General features: G+C 60.0%; 1 protein-coding gene across 4 annotated transcripts; it reads left to right on the top strand.

The window, feature by feature from the left end:
* The first annotated feature begins 138 nt into the window (after positions 1–138).
* LOC100358227 (solute carrier family 22 member 20) lies at positions 139–17,507 on the top strand. Of its 4 annotated transcripts, none has more exons than XR_011386420.2 (10): positions 139–2,024; positions 2,093–2,196; positions 3,516–3,670; positions 6,373–6,541; positions 7,262–7,385; positions 8,131–8,246; positions 10,213–10,427; positions 11,907–12,015; positions 12,123–12,325; positions 15,872–16,430. XR_011386420.2 is itself a non-coding variant. In XM_051831420.3 (10 exons), exons 1-10 carry the CDS (start codon positions 1,659–1,661, stop codon positions 15,966–15,968), a joined length of 1,662 nt encoding a protein of 553 aa, XP_051687380.3. In that variant the 5' UTR covers positions 139–1,658; the 3' UTR covers positions 15,969–17,505. The 4 variants fall into 4 exon arrangements, 3 of the variants coding, with proteins under 3 accessions (XP_051687380.3, XP_089179966.1, XP_089180001.1); XM_051831420.3 differs by having other exon boundaries at positions 12,119–12,325; positions 15,872–17,505; XM_089323840.1 differs by lacking the exon at positions 10,213–10,427 and having other exon boundaries at positions 15,872–17,507.
* The last annotated feature ends 207 nt before the right edge of the window (positions 17,508–17,714 follow it).

Here is a 17,714-nt window from a genome sequence, read left to right as displayed (position 1 = left end):
CGTCTGTGTGTGGAATGTTTTTCCCAAACCTGCTGCTACAGGGCTCCTGGATTCTCTGCCTGCGGGGACCGGGCAGGTGGCCTGCACCTGCAGCCCTCTGGCTCCCCCCCCCCCAGTGTGCAGCACCCTGGGGGGGGCTTCTCTGGATGGATGGGTCCAGGGCCCAGCTACAGGGACTGGGTCACACAACTGGGACCCACGTGGCCCTGCTGGTCCCAAACGCCCTCCTTTTTTTTTTTTTTTTTTTAATTTTTGACAGGCAGAGTGGACAGTGAGAGAGAGAGACAGAGAGAAAGGTCTTCCTTTTGCCGTTGGTTCACCCTCCAATGGCCGGAGGCCATTCCAGGTGCTTTTCCTGGTCTCCCATGGGGTGCAGGGCCCAAGCACTCGGGCCATCCTCCACTGCACTCCCAGGCCATAGCAGAGAGCTGGCCTGGAAGAGGGGCAACCAGGACAGAATCCGGTGCCCCGATCGGGACTAGAACCCGGTGTGCCGGCGCCGCAAGGCGGAGGATTAGCCTAGTGAGCCGCGGCGCTGGCCCTCAAACGCCCTCCTTGTCTTGCTGCAGGCTCCCACGTGGTGGGTGAGGCTCCTGCCACCAGCTGAAACCCAAACCCCTACTTAGCGCAGACCTGACCCCCCAGGGAGCTCCTGGCCAGAGCCTCCTTCAGGTTCCCCCCTGGGGGTGGGGCTGCCCTGTAGCCCAGACACCTGCAGTTTATGTAACCCCTCCCAGGTTCCTGCTTTCCTGAGATAAGAGTGGGCCAGGGGCAGGAGAGGGGTGCAGAGGGGCGGGGCAGAGATACTAACTGGGACAGCCGCTGCAGGGTGGGGGTGGAGCTGGGGGGCTGCCCCCCCCCCCCCGGCTGCTCTGGCGTTGGGAGAGGGAGCTGGACGCCTGGTGCCGGAGTGGCAGGCTGCCTGGGCTCTGTGGCCATCTGGAGCTGGCATTTTGCCCCTGTCTCCTCCTCACTGGGAGTCCCTGGCTGGGTTCTGCGGGGTCTCACGTCCTCAGTGAGAAGGGGTAGGTGGGTGTCCCAGGCCCCGCCCTGTCCTCTGCTGTGAGTTTTATTTGAGGGAGGGGTGGGAGCCCTACAGGTCCCAGTGCTCTCCGAGGCCTGCACCCTCACACACCCCAGTACTGAGGCTGAAGACTGCTGGGGTGGGGGCAGGGAGATCAAGGCTGCCCCCCTTGGGGGTTCCTAAGCTTCCTTCAGAGTCTCCCTGACTCCTGCAGTGGGCAGGGAAGGTCACCGGGGTTCCTGGCACCCCAGGGCTCTGGCCTCCACACCCCTACTGGGGAAGAGGGTCACAGTTCCCCGTCCCTGCTGGGGGGAGGGGGTGACGGTTCCCCATCCCTGCTGGGGCCTGCCACCGAGGGCAGTGGGCAGGGTGGCTGGGCTGGCAGATCAGTCCCTCCAGGAATTGTATTGTCCTCTGGGAGGTGAGAGATAGAGAAAGGGCCTGGGGGTGGGGAGCCCTGCAGAGGAGGGGCCACCAGGGGCCTGGCGAGGTGTAACTGGACCCCTCTGAGCTGCGGCCACCACCGGCTATCTGAGGTCCTGACCCCCACCCTGTTCCTCCACCTCCGGGAGCCCCGCCTAGCCTGTCTACTTAAGGCCCTGGGCAGGCTGGGCCCCGGATCAGGCCCGTGGCCATGGCCTTCACCGACCTGCTGGACGCCCTGGGTGGCGTGGGCCGCTTCCAGCTCGTCTACACGGCCCTGCTGCTGCTGCCCTGTGGCCTGCTGGCCTGCCACAACTTCCTGCAGAACTTCACAGCCGCCATGCCTCCCCACCACTGCCGGGGGCCCGCCAACCTCACCAACACCTCGGGGGTCTGGCTGCGGGCCGCCGTGCCCGTGGACCGGCTTGGAGCCCTCGACTCGTGCCGGCGCTTCACAGAGCCTCAGTGGGTCCTCCTGCTCCCCAACGCCTCCTCCGGCCACGGGGCCGCCACGGAGGGCTGCGTGGACGGCTGGGAGTATGACCGCAGCGTCTTCCCGTCCACCATCGTGACGGAGGTCAGCGGGGCCCCGGGCGGCGTGGGGGCTGCTGCCCGAGGCCCGGCTGAGTCCCCGTCTCCTTGCAGTGGGATCTGGTGTGTGAGGCCCGCACGCTGCGCGACCTGGCCCAGTCCATCTACATGGCGGGGGTGCTGCTGGGGGCTGCTGTGTTTGGCAGCCTGGCAGACAGGTGAGCCTTGGGGGTGGGGAGGAGGGGCCCAGCCACCCAGCATAGGCGAAAGCTTGGGGTCCGAGCCTTCATTTTTTTCCCTTATGAGAGTTTTTTTTAAATATATTTTCTAATGCATATGTAGTGGAGTATTCCTAATCGGAAAACCCAAAACCCAAAATGCTCAAAAAGTTGAAAGGGAGCACCGACCTGAGGCACACCTGAGCCCAGGTGAGAGCGGCAGTCAGGATCAGGTACTCTAGGAATAGTGTGTGCAGCTCCCCCCAGCCCACGCGGGCCGGCGAGGTGTCTGTGAATCGGAAATCAGTGCTGGGTCCTATCCCAGGACATCTCGGCAGGTCTATGCCAACATTCCCAAATCCAGAAAATGCCTCGGTCTGCAACGCTCCTGGTCCCAAGCATTCTAGGTTGGGGGCACTCCCACCTCAATGCACTCACAAGGTCAGCGAGGACAGCAGGTGCCAAGGGGGCGTGGGGATGCATCCCCCTCCTGCCCCGCCCTCCGGAGGTGCCCAGAGGGACGCCGTGCCCAAGGCCCTTCCGCAGATGGTGGCGCACCCCACGCATGACCTGGGCCTTTGTCTTCACGTTGGAGCTCTCCTGTGCTCCCGTCTCCCCCCTGCATCCAGCGGCACCGACGAGCCGGAACCCAGACGTACAGCCTGGCGCTTGGCTCCCAGGCCCCTTCTTGGTCCCTCTTTCTCCTCCCCTGCCTGCTGGCCCTCCTCTCCCCTCCCCCCACCTCCTCTCCCAGCCCAGGTGGGTCCGGGGTGAGGACAGTTTCCGGTGCTGCCCGCGTGCCCCGGGTTCCATGAGGGGCTGGGTCATGGCCATCAGCACACGTCACAAGGCCTCCCCTCTTTTCCACCTGTGGGCCCTCAGCTCAGGCCTGTCACCTGCAGGTAACCAGTGGACGCTTGTGTACCAGTGAGTCCTGGGCACAGAGAGGGACCGTGGCTTCTGCTCTCCCCTAGGCCTCTGCCCTCCTGGCAAGGCCGGGGCCACACGCTCTGGCCCTGGACCCTCATTGGCAAATGGGGCAGCGCCAAGGCCAGAGCAGGCTGCCCTGCCAGCCTGGCCTCAACCCCTCTGGTGGAGCAACCCCGGCCCCAGCCGCCCCCACACAGTCTTGGCCCTGGGTCCTGCTCCCCTGGCCAGGACCGGCCACGGTTCCCCTGTTCTGAGTTCCGGTTCGAGGCCTGATTTGAGGGTGGCTTCCCTGGGTACCCCACTTCCCCTCGGCTGCCACTCTGCCCCTTTTGGGCACTGCCACTGCCGCCTGCTGGATCCCTGATGGCCGTGCCGTTCCTTGGGCTCAGGCTGGGCCGCAAGGCGCCGCTGGTCTGGTCGTACCTGCAGCTGGCGGTCTCGGGGGCCGCCACGGCGTACGTCAGCTCCTTCAGCGCCTACTGCGTCTTCCGCTTCCTCATGGGCATGACCTTCTCCGGCATCATCCTCAACTCCCTCTCGCTGGGTAAGGCCCGCTGCCAGCCCACCTGCAAGGCCGGCTGGGACTCTCGGGGGCGACCTCTGCTCACGACCTCCCACCGCGGTTCTGGGCTCGAGGGAGCCGGGCTCCGGGACAGGGACCCCACGGCAGCTGGCAGTGACCCTGGCTCGGGTTGTTGTTCACTCGCCTGTGAGCGGAGGGAGGGAGGTGCACTCCGCTTGCGAGTTAGTGGACGCTAGCCACTTACTAACCCCATGGCGGGCCAGTCTTGGTGAAGGGATACCGAGGGGACCAGGACAAAGGGAGCGGTGAGACACGGCGGCCCCTACAGCCACAGACAGCCCCCAACTCCTGTGGCTCCCCAAAGGGCAGGGCTCCCCCAGCCTGCAAAGGTGATTCCTCCCCTTGACAGCGCCGCCCCTGCTCCATCATTGATCCGGGGCCTCCTCGAGCCAGGCCCGTTCTGGGTACCAGAGATGCAGCAGAGGGCAGAGTCTGGGTCCCAGTGAGGGAAAGGTGGGCCAGGGCCGCTGAGACTAAGGGACCGTGTAGGACGCCGGTTGGCGGTTAGCATTGGGGTGCAGGGGCGGGACTGCGATCTGAACTGCTTTGCTGAAAAAGCGTCATTTTGAACCAAACTTGGTGGAGCTGAGAGAGCACTCAGCGTGAAGACCCTGAGTGGGGGGCGCGCCCAGGGCCAAGGACAAGGGGTCCCTGTAGCTGGAGCCTGGCTGATGAGGGCGCAGGTGGTGACAGATGAGTCGGGGGGGGGTGCAGCTCCACGGGGCCTCGTGTTCAATTTAAGGACTTGCCTGGGACACTAAATGAGATGAGAGCCACTGGGGAATTCTGATCTGACGAGCCCCGAGAGGCTGCCAGGTGGCACCGGGACAGAGGCAGGGAGGCCCGGTACGGGGCCTCTGCCGTCATCCCAGCGAGATGGGCCTGAGCCGGGCCGGGGGTGAGGACAGCAGCAAGGGCAGGTGGAGCCCGAGGCAGGCTCCGGCTGGAAGCGGAAGCCCCAGGGTTTGCTGATGGATTTGCCACCCCAGCTCAGGGCTCATCACTGGTTGGCGAAACCAGGCCCCTGCTGATGGACGTTCAGGTTTGTGCAAGCCGTCAGCGTCAGCATGGAGGTGCTTGTGTCAAGCCCTCACCAAAGCAAGCAAGACAGACAGACGGGAAGTTGGGAAGGAGGGGCCCTCACGCACACGCCTGGTGACTAGAGCTTCCCGCACTCTCAGAGCCGCAAACTGACCCAGACAGCCCCAAGCACAGGTACCCCACAGCCGCCAGCTGCCTCTTTAACCCTGGGCCAGCACCACCCTTGCTATCAGTCCTGGTGGCCAGGGATTGTGGTTTCAGATAATTTACACAATCCTCCTCATTTTGCCTTTGAAAACTTCCTCCCCCACCTCTAATAGGCCCAAGGTTCCCTAAGGTGTTATATTCCCATCACCACGCCCACTCCCAATTAAATTCCTTTATTCCTTAGAGGGTTTCCTTTGGGCCTGTTCTTTAGGTCGACAGTTTGTGTCAAATTTTGCTGTTTACAAAAAAAAAAAAAATCCTGCACTTTTTTTTTTTTTTGACAGGCAGAGTTAGAGAGAGAGAGAGAGAGAGAGAGAGAGAGACAAAGGTCTTCCTTCCGTTGGTTCACCCCCCAAATGGCCACAGCGGTCAGAGATGGGCTGATCCGATGGCAGGAGCCAGGTGCTTCTCCTGGTCTCCCATGGGGTACAGGGCCCAAGCACTTGGGCCATCCTCCACTGCACTCCCTGGCCACAGCAGAGAGCTGGCCTGGAAGAGGGGCAACCGGGACAGAATCCGGCGCCCCGACCGACCGGGACTAGAACCCGGTGTGCCGGCGCCGCAGGCGGAGGATTAGCCTAGTGAGCCGCGGCACCGGCCAATCCTGCGCTTTTTGTCTTTGCATGAATATGAGCATCCCTGCATCTGATGGAGACCCATCGATCAGACGCGCGGCAGAGAACTGCCCGTTTCCTTACGGCTGGCTGATCATTTTCCTGTTGATTCATAAGAACTCGTCCAATATTAGGAAAATTAGCCCTTTACGTGTTATTTGTTACAGAGAGAGAGGGAGAAAGGGAGAGAGGGAGAGAGGGGGAGAGGGAGACAGACAGGGAGAGAGAGGGAGGGGGTGGGGGATGGGGAGAGGGAGAGTAGAGAGGGAGAGGGAGAGTAGAGAGGGAGAGGGAGAGGGGGAGAGGGGGAGACAGGAAGAGAGAGATCTTCCGTCTGCTGATTCACTCCCAAAAGGCTGCAACAGCCAGGGCTGGGTCGGGCCAAAGCCAGGAAGGAGCCTGGAGCTCCACCCGGGTCTCCCACCGGGAGGCCGGGACTTGAACTGTCACCTGCTGCCCCCGGGATGTGATTACAGGAAGCCGGATCAGAAGAGTAAATGGGACTCAGCCAGGCACTCCGAAATGGGATATGGGCATCGGCACTGCGGCTTACCCTGCTGAGCCCCCCACCCCCACCCCTGCTCCTGGGGTTTGCGGCATTCTCAGAGAAGCCTTTCCCTCCTCTAAGATTGTTTTTAAAAATCTACCATGATTTCTTCTAACCTTTCTGTGGCAACATTGTATTCAGCCAATTTCCCCGGCAACAGGAGTGAGGTGGGGAGGAGCCGAGCAGGGGCTGGGGTGAGGTGGCCACCCAGGTGGGGGGGGGGGACTGAGCACTGCTGTTCCCTCCCTCTGCAGTCGTGGAGTGGATGCCCGCGCGGGGCCGGACCGTGGCGGGCATCCTCCTGGGCGTCTCCTTCACGCTGGGGCAGCTCGTCCTGGCCGGAGTGGCCTACCTGATCCGGCCCTGGCGCTGGCTGCAGTTTGCCGTCTCGGCTCCCTTCCTCATCTTTTTCTTCTATTCTTGGTAGGTCTTCAGCAGGGCAGGGTGGGGGAGGGTGCACCTGCCGGGCCCTGGGAGCGGCTGGAGTGTGCACTGCCTGGGTCCTGCTGGCCTGGGAGTGGGGGGACATAAAGGACTGGAGGCGACGGTGGAGGCCGGGCAGCTCTGGGACAATCCCTTCCTCTGGGGGGTGGGGGCTCTAGGGTGCGCCGAGCGCTCCTGCCTTTGCCAACTCCTCTCTGCCTCACAACCCCGTGGCGCTGATAACAGGGGGACTTGGGCACGGCCCAGAGAGGCTCTGCCACACGGCTGAAGTCGGAACCAGCAGCAGAACTGGGTCCGTCCGAGTCTGAAGTCCTTTGTGGTCCTCAGGACCCTTCCGTGATTTCTGTGCCTCAAAGGAAGGGGAATCCAGCATGTCCCCCCCCCGTCCCCCTGTCCCTCCGCCCCCCGTCCCCTCATCCCCCCGCACCCCGTCCCCCTGTCCCCCCACCCCCTGTCTCCCCGTCCCCCTGTCTCCCCATCTCCCCATCCCCCCGTCCCCCTACCTCCCGTCCCCCTGTCCCCCCCCCCCGTCTCCCCGTCCCCCTGCTCCAGCCCCAGCTTCCTGCCGCGCTCTGCACCAGGAGGGCATTTCGCCATTTTTGGGTCTGAACGAACGTGGCTGAAGGTGTGCCTGGGTTTAGGGACTGGCATGAGCTCCACCCGGCCCTGGGTCCTTCTCCCTCCTTCTCTGGGTCCCAGGTGGCTGCCAGAGTCATCCCGGTGGCTCCTCCTGCACGGCAAGTCCCAGCAGGCCTTGCAGAACCTGCGCAAGGTGGCCGCCCTGAACGGAAGAGAGGAGGAGAGCAAGAGGCTGACCACGGAGGTGAGCGGGTGGGCAGAAGGCAGGGTGGGAGCAGGCTTCGGGCTGGCCGGCCACCTCCCCTTATGCTATGCATTAGCAGCTGGCAGCCAGGTGCAGGGGCTGGCAATAACACAGTGGGCAGAGCTCTGCTCTGGGTCGGGGCTGTGTGACCAGGGTCATCAGTCTGTGCATCTCAGCAGTGAGAAAGTGGCTCCACTCAAAATGTTAATGAAAGGATTAGGAAAAGACAAAATTATTGGAGGATCAATTGAAATAAAGTACAACTATTGTAAAGGCTGCTTATTGTAAGACAGTCACTGGGACTCTTCAGTGTGGGATGCAGACGTCTCAAGCGGCGTCCCCAGCGCTGTGCCCACACCCGCCCCCTTCTAAGACAGACACCGTTCAGCATCATAAGTCCCAAGTGCGGCACAGCTAACTATGCTAAGAGCTTTACATTTATAACCCCATGGGATGCCTCAGATTTGCTAACGAGGACACTAAGGCTTGGACAAAAGTGGCAGAAGCCTTCGGGACGCCTGCTCCAAAGCGCTGTGTCACACTCTCCAAGTCTCCACCTGCAGTGGGGTGAGGGGGCCTCCCCTCGGAGCCTCGGCTTCACCTCAAAGCCCTGGCAGCTGCCCGCGAGGGCCATCAGGGCGGGATGAAGAGGACCCTGCGGCCAGCCCCAGCCCCGGCTGTCTTCCCAGCAGGGACACGAGGCCCCAGAGCCTTGGCTGTCCCTGACCAGATGTTCCTGGCCCAGGCGGTGAGCGCCTACGTCCAGAGCGAGTTCGCAAGCGTGCGCGCCTCCAGCTCGGTCCTGGATCTCTTCCGAACCCCGGCCATCCGCAAGATCACGTGCTGCCTCGTGGGGGTCTGGTAGGTGATGGGCTCGTGGCCACCTCTTTGGACCAAGGCAGGAATGTGCTCCCGCCTCCCACCGACGGGCTGTGTTGAAATACTCCTGGGAACTCAGTCTCACCCCAGACTCGTGCTCTGCTGGGTGCTGAGTCCTGCACACTCTGGGAGGGGCTCTGGGAATCCCCCAGAATGCACCTTGTCCCTCCTGATATGTGCTTGGGGCTCTCCTGGGAATTCTGGGAAGCATCGCACTCTAGAAAAATCACGTATAGGGCTGGCGTTGTGGCACTGTGGGTTAAGCTGCCACTTGCAATGCCAGTATCCCAAACAGGCACTGGTTCAAGTCTTGGCTGCTCCACTTCTGATCCAGCTCCCTGCTAATACACCTGGGAAAGCAGCAGAAGACGACCCAAGTCCTGGGGCCCCTGCACCCAGGTGGGAGACCCAGATGAAGCTCCTGTCTCAGGGTTTCGGCCTGGCCCAGCCCTGGCTGTTGTGGCCATTTGGGGAGTGAACCAGCAGATGGAAGATCTCTCTCTGTCTCTCTCTCTGTAACTCTGCCTTTCAAATAAATAAAATAAAAACTTAGAAAAGAAAACCACTTCTGGATCCAGATGGGACAGGCAGGGAAACAATACTTTCCATGAACCCCGGCAGAGTTCTCCTGGGTGGGGCTGGTGAGCACTTCCCGGAGAAGATGGCACGTAGGGGAGATCTATTTGTTTATTTAATTGCTTAATCTGAGAGGCAGAGAGCGAAAGAGAGAGCGAGCGAGAGAAAGCTCCCATCTGCTTGTTCACTCCCCAAATGCCCACAACAGCTGGGGGCCCTGGGCCGGGCTGAAGCCAGGAGACAGGAGCTCACTGAAGGCAGGTGTCTCATGTCGGTGGTCGGGGCCCAAGCACTCGGGCCATCAGGCTGCCTCCCAGGGCATGCATCAGCCGGAAGCTGGAGCCAGGAGTGGGAGGCGGGCCTCAAACCCTGGAGGTCTGATGTGGGACACAGGTGTCTCGGTTGGCAGCATAACCATGAGGCCAAATGCCCCCCCCTCCAGTTTTGGAATATTCTGAACCACAGAATTGTGAGATGGAAGGGAGCTTAAAGCCTAGGACACCTGGTCCATTGCCCCTGCCCACCCAGCCTCACTCCCTGGCTCCCAGCTCGTCCTGCTGCCGTCTCTGCGGGACGACTGCGTGTCGTGTGGAGCTGGCTGCTCACGGGCTGCCCCTCATCCGCCCCCCACCAGGTGGGCAGACACTTTGTCAAGGGAAGACCGGGAATGGAGCCCAGGGAGCTTTCGACGGAGTGTCCCTCTGCCTTCCCAGGGGTCACCACTCTGTGAACAGCAGTTATGCTGTGCTGTTTAGGGAATAATGACAAGGGAAAAAAGCACCTGCTCAGTACAGACACTGCTTTTTTTGTAGTATTTTTGATCTGGGTGAGTTGAATCCTTGGGTGTAGAACCCTTGGCTATGGAGGGCTGGCTGTGTGTCTTCCGGATTAATTCATGAAATTACTTATTTGTGTGGACGCCCGTGGTTTGGCCTGTGGCTTATCCTTCCGGAACATTCTTTACTTTATTGAGTACCTGTTACATTATGACTGTTTCTCAGATGGTCCTGGCCGTGGCCAGTGGGGGTGCTTCCAGCTGGCTCCGTGCCCTTCAACAAGTCCCCAACCTCCTTCCCTTTGTATTGTTTAGCACTGCCTTCCTTTTAATGCTAAAACGGTGCTGACACAGAAAACCAAGCCCAGGGCAGGGTCTGCAGACTGGGTTCGGGGCAGTGGGTGGTTGGAAAGGGATGGGCCTGGGTGCCAAGGCCAAAGTCGGGCATCTTGGAGACCAGGAGAGAGGTTGTGGGAAGTCAGGGGAACTTTAAGTCCCAGAGAATAGGTGTTCCTGTCCCCCATCCCTGTGGTTCCTGTCCCCAGCCCACAACCTTGAACCGTGGGGCAAACAGACCCGTTCTGCCACCTCTCCCAGGTTCTCCAACTCCGTGGCTTACTACGGCCTGGCCATGGACCTGCACAAGTTTGGGCTCAGCCTCTACCTGGTGCAGGCGCTGTTTGGGATCATCGACATCCCGGCCATGCTGCTGGCCACCATCACCATGATTTACGTGGGCCGCCGGGCCACGGTGGCCTCCTTCCTCATCATGGCCGGGCTCACGGTGATCGCCAACATGTTTGTGCCTGAAGGTGAGCCATCCTCTGCTCCTGCCCTCACCGTGCGCCGGGGCTCCCGGACACAGGGCTCCAGGAGAGGCAGGTGCCTCGGGCCCTCACAGGCACGTTTCTGGGTCTGGAAAGAGACTGGCAGTGAGCAGAGTTTATTAAGCACTAAGTGCCCAGGGAGGCTCTGCCGAGGACGTGAGACCACACAAAGCCACAGCCGTCTCTGGGCGGCCAGACCATGTGCGTCGACCTGGAGTCTGGCCAGGCAGCACGTGCAAGGGTGGAGAGGCGAGGGTCTGGACCTCTGCCAGACCTGGCCCTGGAGCAGGGGCTTGCAAACCTGGATGGATGGAGCTCCTTTCTCCTGGAGCCCTTGGAAAACTCCAGTGCCCAGGCGTCCGTGCCAATGCAATGGGAATCTCCAGGAGCTGGGCCCACCCTGCTGGTGTTTTCAACACCGTCCGGGGATTCCAGCAAGAAGCCGGGGCTCTGGATCAGTGACCTCAAGTGTGTGCTGACCCGTGTGCCCACGCGAGACCCCAGCTTTGCCACTCAGATGTGAACCCGGCTTGGCCTCCACGGCCTCAGCGGGCTGTCCAGCTAACTTCTCTGCACTTGAGTTTCTCACCTGTAAAACGGACAGATGTTATGGATACTTTGAGATATTTTTCAAATATTTTTTCTTATGCATAGATTTTGGCCTTGAGATCATATTTTTGATACGTGTGTGTATATATAACTAGGACCATACGGGAGTGAGTGGATACATGGATACCCCCTTTTTCGTTATACATTGTAACCCACACATGCCTGTAGCAGGTTGCATGCCTGATGTCCTACCCCTATATTTTGTCTAGTTTGGTGTTTCTTAACTCTGGCTACATTTTAAAATTCCTGGGGGATCTTTAAAAAAATACCTGACCTTGAGCCTTGCTCAGCTGGATGGGGGTAGGCCCAGGTGAGTGTGTTTTGTAAAGTCTCCCCACCTGATTCCATGACCCCCTTGACCGCGGCGGTGATGAGGCACAGCTGCACAGGGACCTGTTAGCCATGGCAGCCGCAGAATGGGCGCACGCGCTAACAATGAAGGTAACCGCAGAAGTGTAATGAGCCCCCCACGACCGTCCCCACGCAGGAGGACCTAGGACAGAGAGGCTCACACAAGGTGAGCATCAGTGGCCAAGGTCACCCAGCAGGGGCGCAGCTGGGCTCCAACCTGGACTCAGGCCTGACACCAAAGCCTTGTCCTGCCTCCCCCCCACTCCCCGTAGACTTAGGGCGAAGGGGCACCGAGCCCGGAAGGAGGCAGAAGTGGGCGCAGTTTTGGGATCTCTGCGTCCCAGGTGGAAACAAACCCAGGCTGTCTTCGCGGTTCTGCCCGCCCCTGCCCCCTCCCACGTGGCTCTGCCTCTGACCCCCACCCTTGTGCCCCTGAACGTCACCCTTTCTTGCCCCCTTCCCTCCTGAGACCCCCACCCTCAGCTCTGCCTCCCTCCACCCTAGCCATGCAGACGGTGCGCACTGCGCAGGCGGCGCTGGGCAAAGGCTGCCTGGCCAGCTCCTTCATCTGCGTGTACCTGTTCACGGGCGAGCTGTACCCCACGGAGATCAGGTGCGCACAGGGCAGGAGCGCGGGGCGGGTACCCGCTCGGCCCTCTTGGTGTCCCTGGCCGGCCACCGGCCCTGCCCGACCCACGCGCGTGCCTCTCCCGCAGGCAGATGGGGATGGGCTTTGCATCGGTCAGCGCTCGCCTCGGGGGCCTCGCAGCGCCCCTGCTCACCACACTCGGGGAGGTCAGCGCCTTCCTGCCACCCGTGAGCTTCGGGGCCACCTCCATCCTGGCCGGAGTGGCTGTCCTGTGCTTCCTAACGGAGACCCGCAACGCACCGCTGGTGGAGACGATCGCCGCGATGGAGAGAAGGTGCGGAGCCCCTGGCGCGGCGCGGGGAGGGGCGTGGAGCCCCAGGGATGAAGGAAAGGCCCCCAGAAGTATTGGGCAGCTGTGCACCCGTCTGCGACGCCTCTGCGGGCTCACCCTCCTCCAAGCCGCCATCCTTTCTCCTCTGTGCCGGATCCTGGCACCGCCTTCCTCCAGAACCCCTCAGAGGTTCCCTTTTGCTCTGAGGATAAAATTGAAAGTTTACGAGGCTCTCCTCCTGTGGCCCCTGCATTTGTCACCATGGTCAGCCTGCTGCCCCAGAGCCTGCTCCCTCTGCCCAGAATCCTCTCCCGCGTGCTCCTTGTCCGTTCGACCCTTGCGTATCCCACGGGTAACAGGTGCAGGCACTCCTGATGCTGGGTGAACTTTTGCCTGCAACTCACTCTGGAGCCTCCTTGTTGGACCTTGAGATACAGAAAACTGAACTAAAAGAGAAGTTTATTTGGGTGCAAAACATTTTGAAATCCATGCATATGTAGAATCTTCAAAATTTTCATGGGAAATGCGTGTTATGAAAACTATGCATGGTTTTCAAAATTTTTGCACCCAGATCAACTTATCATTTGAAGTCTCCTTGTACATGGGGGGGAATGTCCTCCCCTACTATTTGTTGTTTAATTTTATGTGATTTATTTATCAGAGAGGCAGAGAGCAGAGGTCTCCCATCCACTGAGTCCTTCCTCAAATTCCCACAATAGCTGGGCATGGGCTGTGCCGAAGCCCAGAACCAGGAACTCCATCCTGGTCTCCCACGTTGGGGGCAGGGACCCAGCTCTCTGAGCCATCACTGCTGCTTCCCCAGGGTGTGCATTAGCAGGAAGCCAGAATCAGGAGCAGAGCCAGGACCGGGACCCAGGCACTCCAATATGGGGCACTCGCAGGTCGTAACAGGTGTTATGGCTACCCCAGGACACTGAGAAAGCAGAGCCTGGCCTTGGGCCGAGCCCGGCGGGAGCCTCTGCAGAGGAAGACGGGTCACCACTGGCCAGGAGGGGCCGTGGATTTTACCTGGGGTTTGACTTGGGCTTTCTGAACCCTAGTTTGTTTGTTTGTTGTTTGTTTACTATTCCTTGAGGTGCAGCCCCAGTGCTAACAGTGTAGGGAATAGAGTGAGCAATGCAGACGCGACCTCTGCTCTCTTGGAGCTTACAGAATAAGGGGCCACACCAGGAAAACACGCACACACCTCAGTGGAAGGAAGAGGGAATGGGTGGGTGGCTGGCACTGCCTCTGACACAGTCTACACTCCACGGAGGAGGAGTTAGCTTGGGAGGGGGAGAAGTGGGTCCCTGGATGGGGGAACAGGTGTGAAGCCCCCTGAGGTCCCAGCCAGGCAGGAAGGCAGGGAGAGGTCAGGCAGGAACCACTCCAGGCCTCAGAAGAAGGGATTGATGTGGTCTGACTTTTAAAAAGATCTTTATGGGGCAGATTTAAAAAAAATATTTATTTGAAGGGGAGAGTTATAGAGAAAGGGAGGTAGATAGAGAGGTCTTCCATCTGCTGGTTCACTCCCCAAATGGCTACAATAGCCTGTCCAGCCCTGGTGAAGCCAGGAATCTGGGACTCCATTTGGGTCTCCCACGCAAGTGCAGGGGCCCAAGCACTTGGGCCATCTTCCGCTGCTTTCCCAGGTGCATTAATAGGGAGATGGATCAGAAGCGAGGCAGCCGGGACTTGAACCGGCACCCATGTGCGATGCCAGTGTCACAGGTGACAGCTTAACTCTCTGGGCCACTAGGGCAGATGCTTGTGTGGCTGTTGAGTGCTCACATCCTATGCAGGAGTGCCTGGGTTCAAGTTCCAGCCCCCTGCTCATGCACTCCCCGGGAGGCAGCATGGGATGGCACAGATGGTTGGGTCCCTGCCATGTCCGGAGAGATCTGAATGACGACCTAGGCTCTTGGCTTTGGCCTAGCCCAGCCCTGGCTGTTGCAAGTGAATGGAAAATGTCTGTCTTTCAAGTGACAGGAAATGAATAGAAAGAAGAACTCTCTCCGTCTCCTTAGCATCCGTGCTGCTCAGCCTGCCGGGACCCTGGTCCTCCAGGCAGTGGCTTTGGGACCGCGTGTGTCAACCCCTCTTCGGGAGACCCAGTTAGGGTGATGTCCCAGTTACTGGAGCAGCAGAGGAGGCAGAGCAGCTGACGGTGCTCCCCAAGCAGCCACAGCCGAGCACGGCGGTGCCGTTTCCCTATTCCCAGCCGCAGAGACTGGAACAGTGACGCCAGTGCGGGAGCACCTGTGGGGATGGGGGAGGAAGCTCCCGCAGTCTGTCTGGGAACTTCCTCGGTATTACAGGTCGTGAGCGGTAGCAAAATTTTCATTTTTTTTTAACTTAAAAAAAAGAGATTTAGGGGCCGGGGTGCTGACACAGTGGGTTAAGCTGCCTGCGACACTGACATCCGTATCGGAGTGCCGGTCCAGCTCCCTGCTAATGTACCTGGGGGGCGGTGAAAGATGACCCGAGTCCTTGGGCCCCTGCCACCCACATGGACGAGCAGGCTGAAGTTCCTGGCTTCTGGCTGCTGCCTGGCCCAGACTCAGCCATTGTGGCTGTTTGGGGGTGTGAACCAACTAGTGGGAGATCTTTCTCTCTCTGTAACTGTCTTTCAAAGAACTAAGGAGACAAGAGACCTGGGCAAGATATACAAAGGAAGGGGCTGGCACTGTGGCATAGTGGGTAAAGCCGCTGCCTGCAGTGCCAGCATCCTGTATGGGTGCCAGTTCAAGTCCCAGCTGCTCCACTTCCCATCCAGCTCTGCTATGGCCTGGGAAAGCAGTAGAAGATGGCCCAAGTCGTTGGGCCCTTGCACCCATGTGGGAGACCTGGAAGGAGCTTCTGGCTCCTGCCTCCTGGCTTCAGATTGGCCCAGCTCTGACCATCTGGGGAGTGAACCAGCAGATGGAAGATCTCTCTCTCTCTCTGTCTGCCTCTGCCTCTCTGTAACTCTGCCTTTCAAATAGAAGATACGCAAAGGATTAAAGCCAGGAGGTGACAGACTGAGAGATGCAGTCTGGGTGTGGCTGGAACACTCAGCATTGCTGACACTGGAGGACTACAGGAGAATCAGGCACAGCGGGGCCGGGGCCAGGCCCCCCAGGGACCCCTGCTGTCCTCCATCCCCCCACCACTGCCTCCTTGCAAGCAGCCCGGGCATCTCCACTGGTGCCCCGGCCCACAGGCCAGCGCATCCGAGGCCCAGCGCCTATCACCAGCCAAGCTGGGCTGCATGGGCCTCGAGGTCCTCATCGTGGGTTGGACCTGGTAAACCTGTAGCCTTTCCAAGGCCACGAGCAGCCAGGCCAGCCTCTGCCGCTGTCAGACCTCAGGGGTGCAGCAGAGTGGAGGTGCAGCTCGAGGGCTGGCGTGACGATGCCCAGGGGGTGCCCTGAGACAACCCCGGCAGCCACCTCCCCTTGGGAGTTGGAGCTGGGACACAGCCGTCTCGCCAACGGCAACACTGTCGCCGAGACACGCACACCACCTGCCGGCCACCAGTCTTTTCCATTGACCTTTTTATTTCAACAGAGGCAAAGAAGGCGCCCCCAAGAAAGAGGTGGAGGAGAAGGGTGAGGACGTCGCCCTTCAGCCGCTGGGCACGTCTCCCCTCAGAGAAACCATCTGAGCTGCCAAGGGCCCGGCCCCTCAGCCCGCGTCCACCCTGCTCCTGGGGACACCTGGGGCCAGGTCAGCCAGAGGACACCGTGAGCCGTCCACCTGCAGGGCAGCCCCAGCCAGCAACAGCTGATCCGCCTCCCAGAGGGGCCCAGGGCAGACTGCTTCCCCCGCAGTCAAAGGGCTGTCGGGCAGGCGTTGGGCCTCGTGGTTAAGATGCTGGCCGAGACCCCCGTGCCCCCTCTCAGAGAGCCTGAGTCGGATCCTGGCTCCAGCTGCCCATGCACGCCTTGAGAGACTGCACAGATGGCCCCGGTGATTGGGTTCCTGCCACCTGCGTGGGAGACCTGGATTAAGTTCCTGGCTCCTGGCTCCAGCCCTGGCCCAGGCCCAGTCATTGTGGACATTTGGGGATGAGCCAGCAGGTGGGAGAGCTCTCTCTGTCTCTCCCTCTCAAATTAAAAAAAAAAGAAAAAAATATTTGTGTGTGTTTTTTTTTTTTAAGTAGTTTTTCTTTTCCATCTCTGGATCTGCCCCTGGAACACTTGTGTTTATGCTTGTTCACCTGACACATCTGCCCGGCAGCTGTCCCTGGATAGCTCCCTGTGTCCTTGAGAAACTTCTAGAACTCATTCTGCTCCACCCCGTTGGAAAGAGTGAATGCTGGGCGGGCGCTGTGGCACAGTGGCGTCCGCTGCTGTCTGCAATGCTGGCGTCCCATATCGGAGCGTGGGCCAGGTCCCCGCTGCTCCACTTCTGATCCAGCTCCCTGCCAATGCACTTGGGAGAGTGGTGGAAGATGGCCCAAGTGTTTGGGCCCCTGCACCTGCGTGGGAGACCTGGATGGAGCTCTTGGCTCCTGGCTTCGTCCTGGTCCTGCCCAGGCCACTGTGACCAGCTGGGGAGTGAAACAGTGGATGGAAGATCGTTCTGTCTCTGTGTCTAACTCTGCCTTTCAAGTAAATGTATAAATCTGAAAGAGAGAGACAGGGAGACAGAGAGAGCAAGTACTGGCTATTGGCCTGCAGGAGATGCTCCTTCCCCCAGCCTTCTTGCCTACTGTGTAGCCTGGCAGCCCCTCAAGCCAGCTTAGACTGCACAGGCTCTAAGGAGTTGATGAGTAATAACGCAGCCCGACTTGGGACCGGGTGGAGACCTTGCCCGCCCTCCTCCTTCCCAGCAGTGCCACTTTGCAGACATGGGATCTGGCTCCGTCCCCCAGGGGCCTTCCCGGGGGGAGAACCCCTGGTGTGAACAACACCCCTCTGACCGCAGCTGCAGCCCAGCCCGGCTGTTCCTCATGTGCCTGCGCCCCTGACCTTGACCTTCGCCAGAGTTCAGATTCAGTCCCCCGGGGCTTCAAATCTTGGCCTGCTGCGTGGCCTTGGCCAAATCTTCTCGTCTAATTCCTTCCTCCTGGGGTTGCTGGAGAATCCCATGTCATCACTGCTCGGTTCCCGACCACCCACAGAGGAGCACAGAATAGGGAGGAGGTGGGAGTCCCAGCTGGGGAGGAGCCGTGTTGCCCAGGTCAGTTTCCCAGCAGCTTGGACTCAGGTCCAGAGCTGGGGGGGTGTCTCCCCAAGTTCTCCCAGGCCCAGCTTTGCTGTACCAAATCCTCAGTGCCTCCCGGGATTTGCCCTCCCGGGCTGAGCTCGTGGGGAACGTCCCTCGGCAATCCACCACGTGAACTCTATTCTTCTTCAATTTTTATTTATTTTATTTGAAAGGCAGAGACACCAACAGATATTTTCCT

The sequence above is a fragment of the Oryctolagus cuniculus genome, chromosome 1 (assembly GCF_051225735.1).
Source record: "Oryctolagus cuniculus isolate XC-2025 breed Fujian yellow rabbit chromosome 1, ASM5122573v1, whole genome shotgun sequence".
NCBI classification, from domain to species: domain Eukaryota; kingdom Metazoa; phylum Chordata; class Mammalia; order Lagomorpha; family Leporidae; genus Oryctolagus; species Oryctolagus cuniculus.
This window is presented reverse-complemented; position numbering and strand designations above follow the sequence as displayed.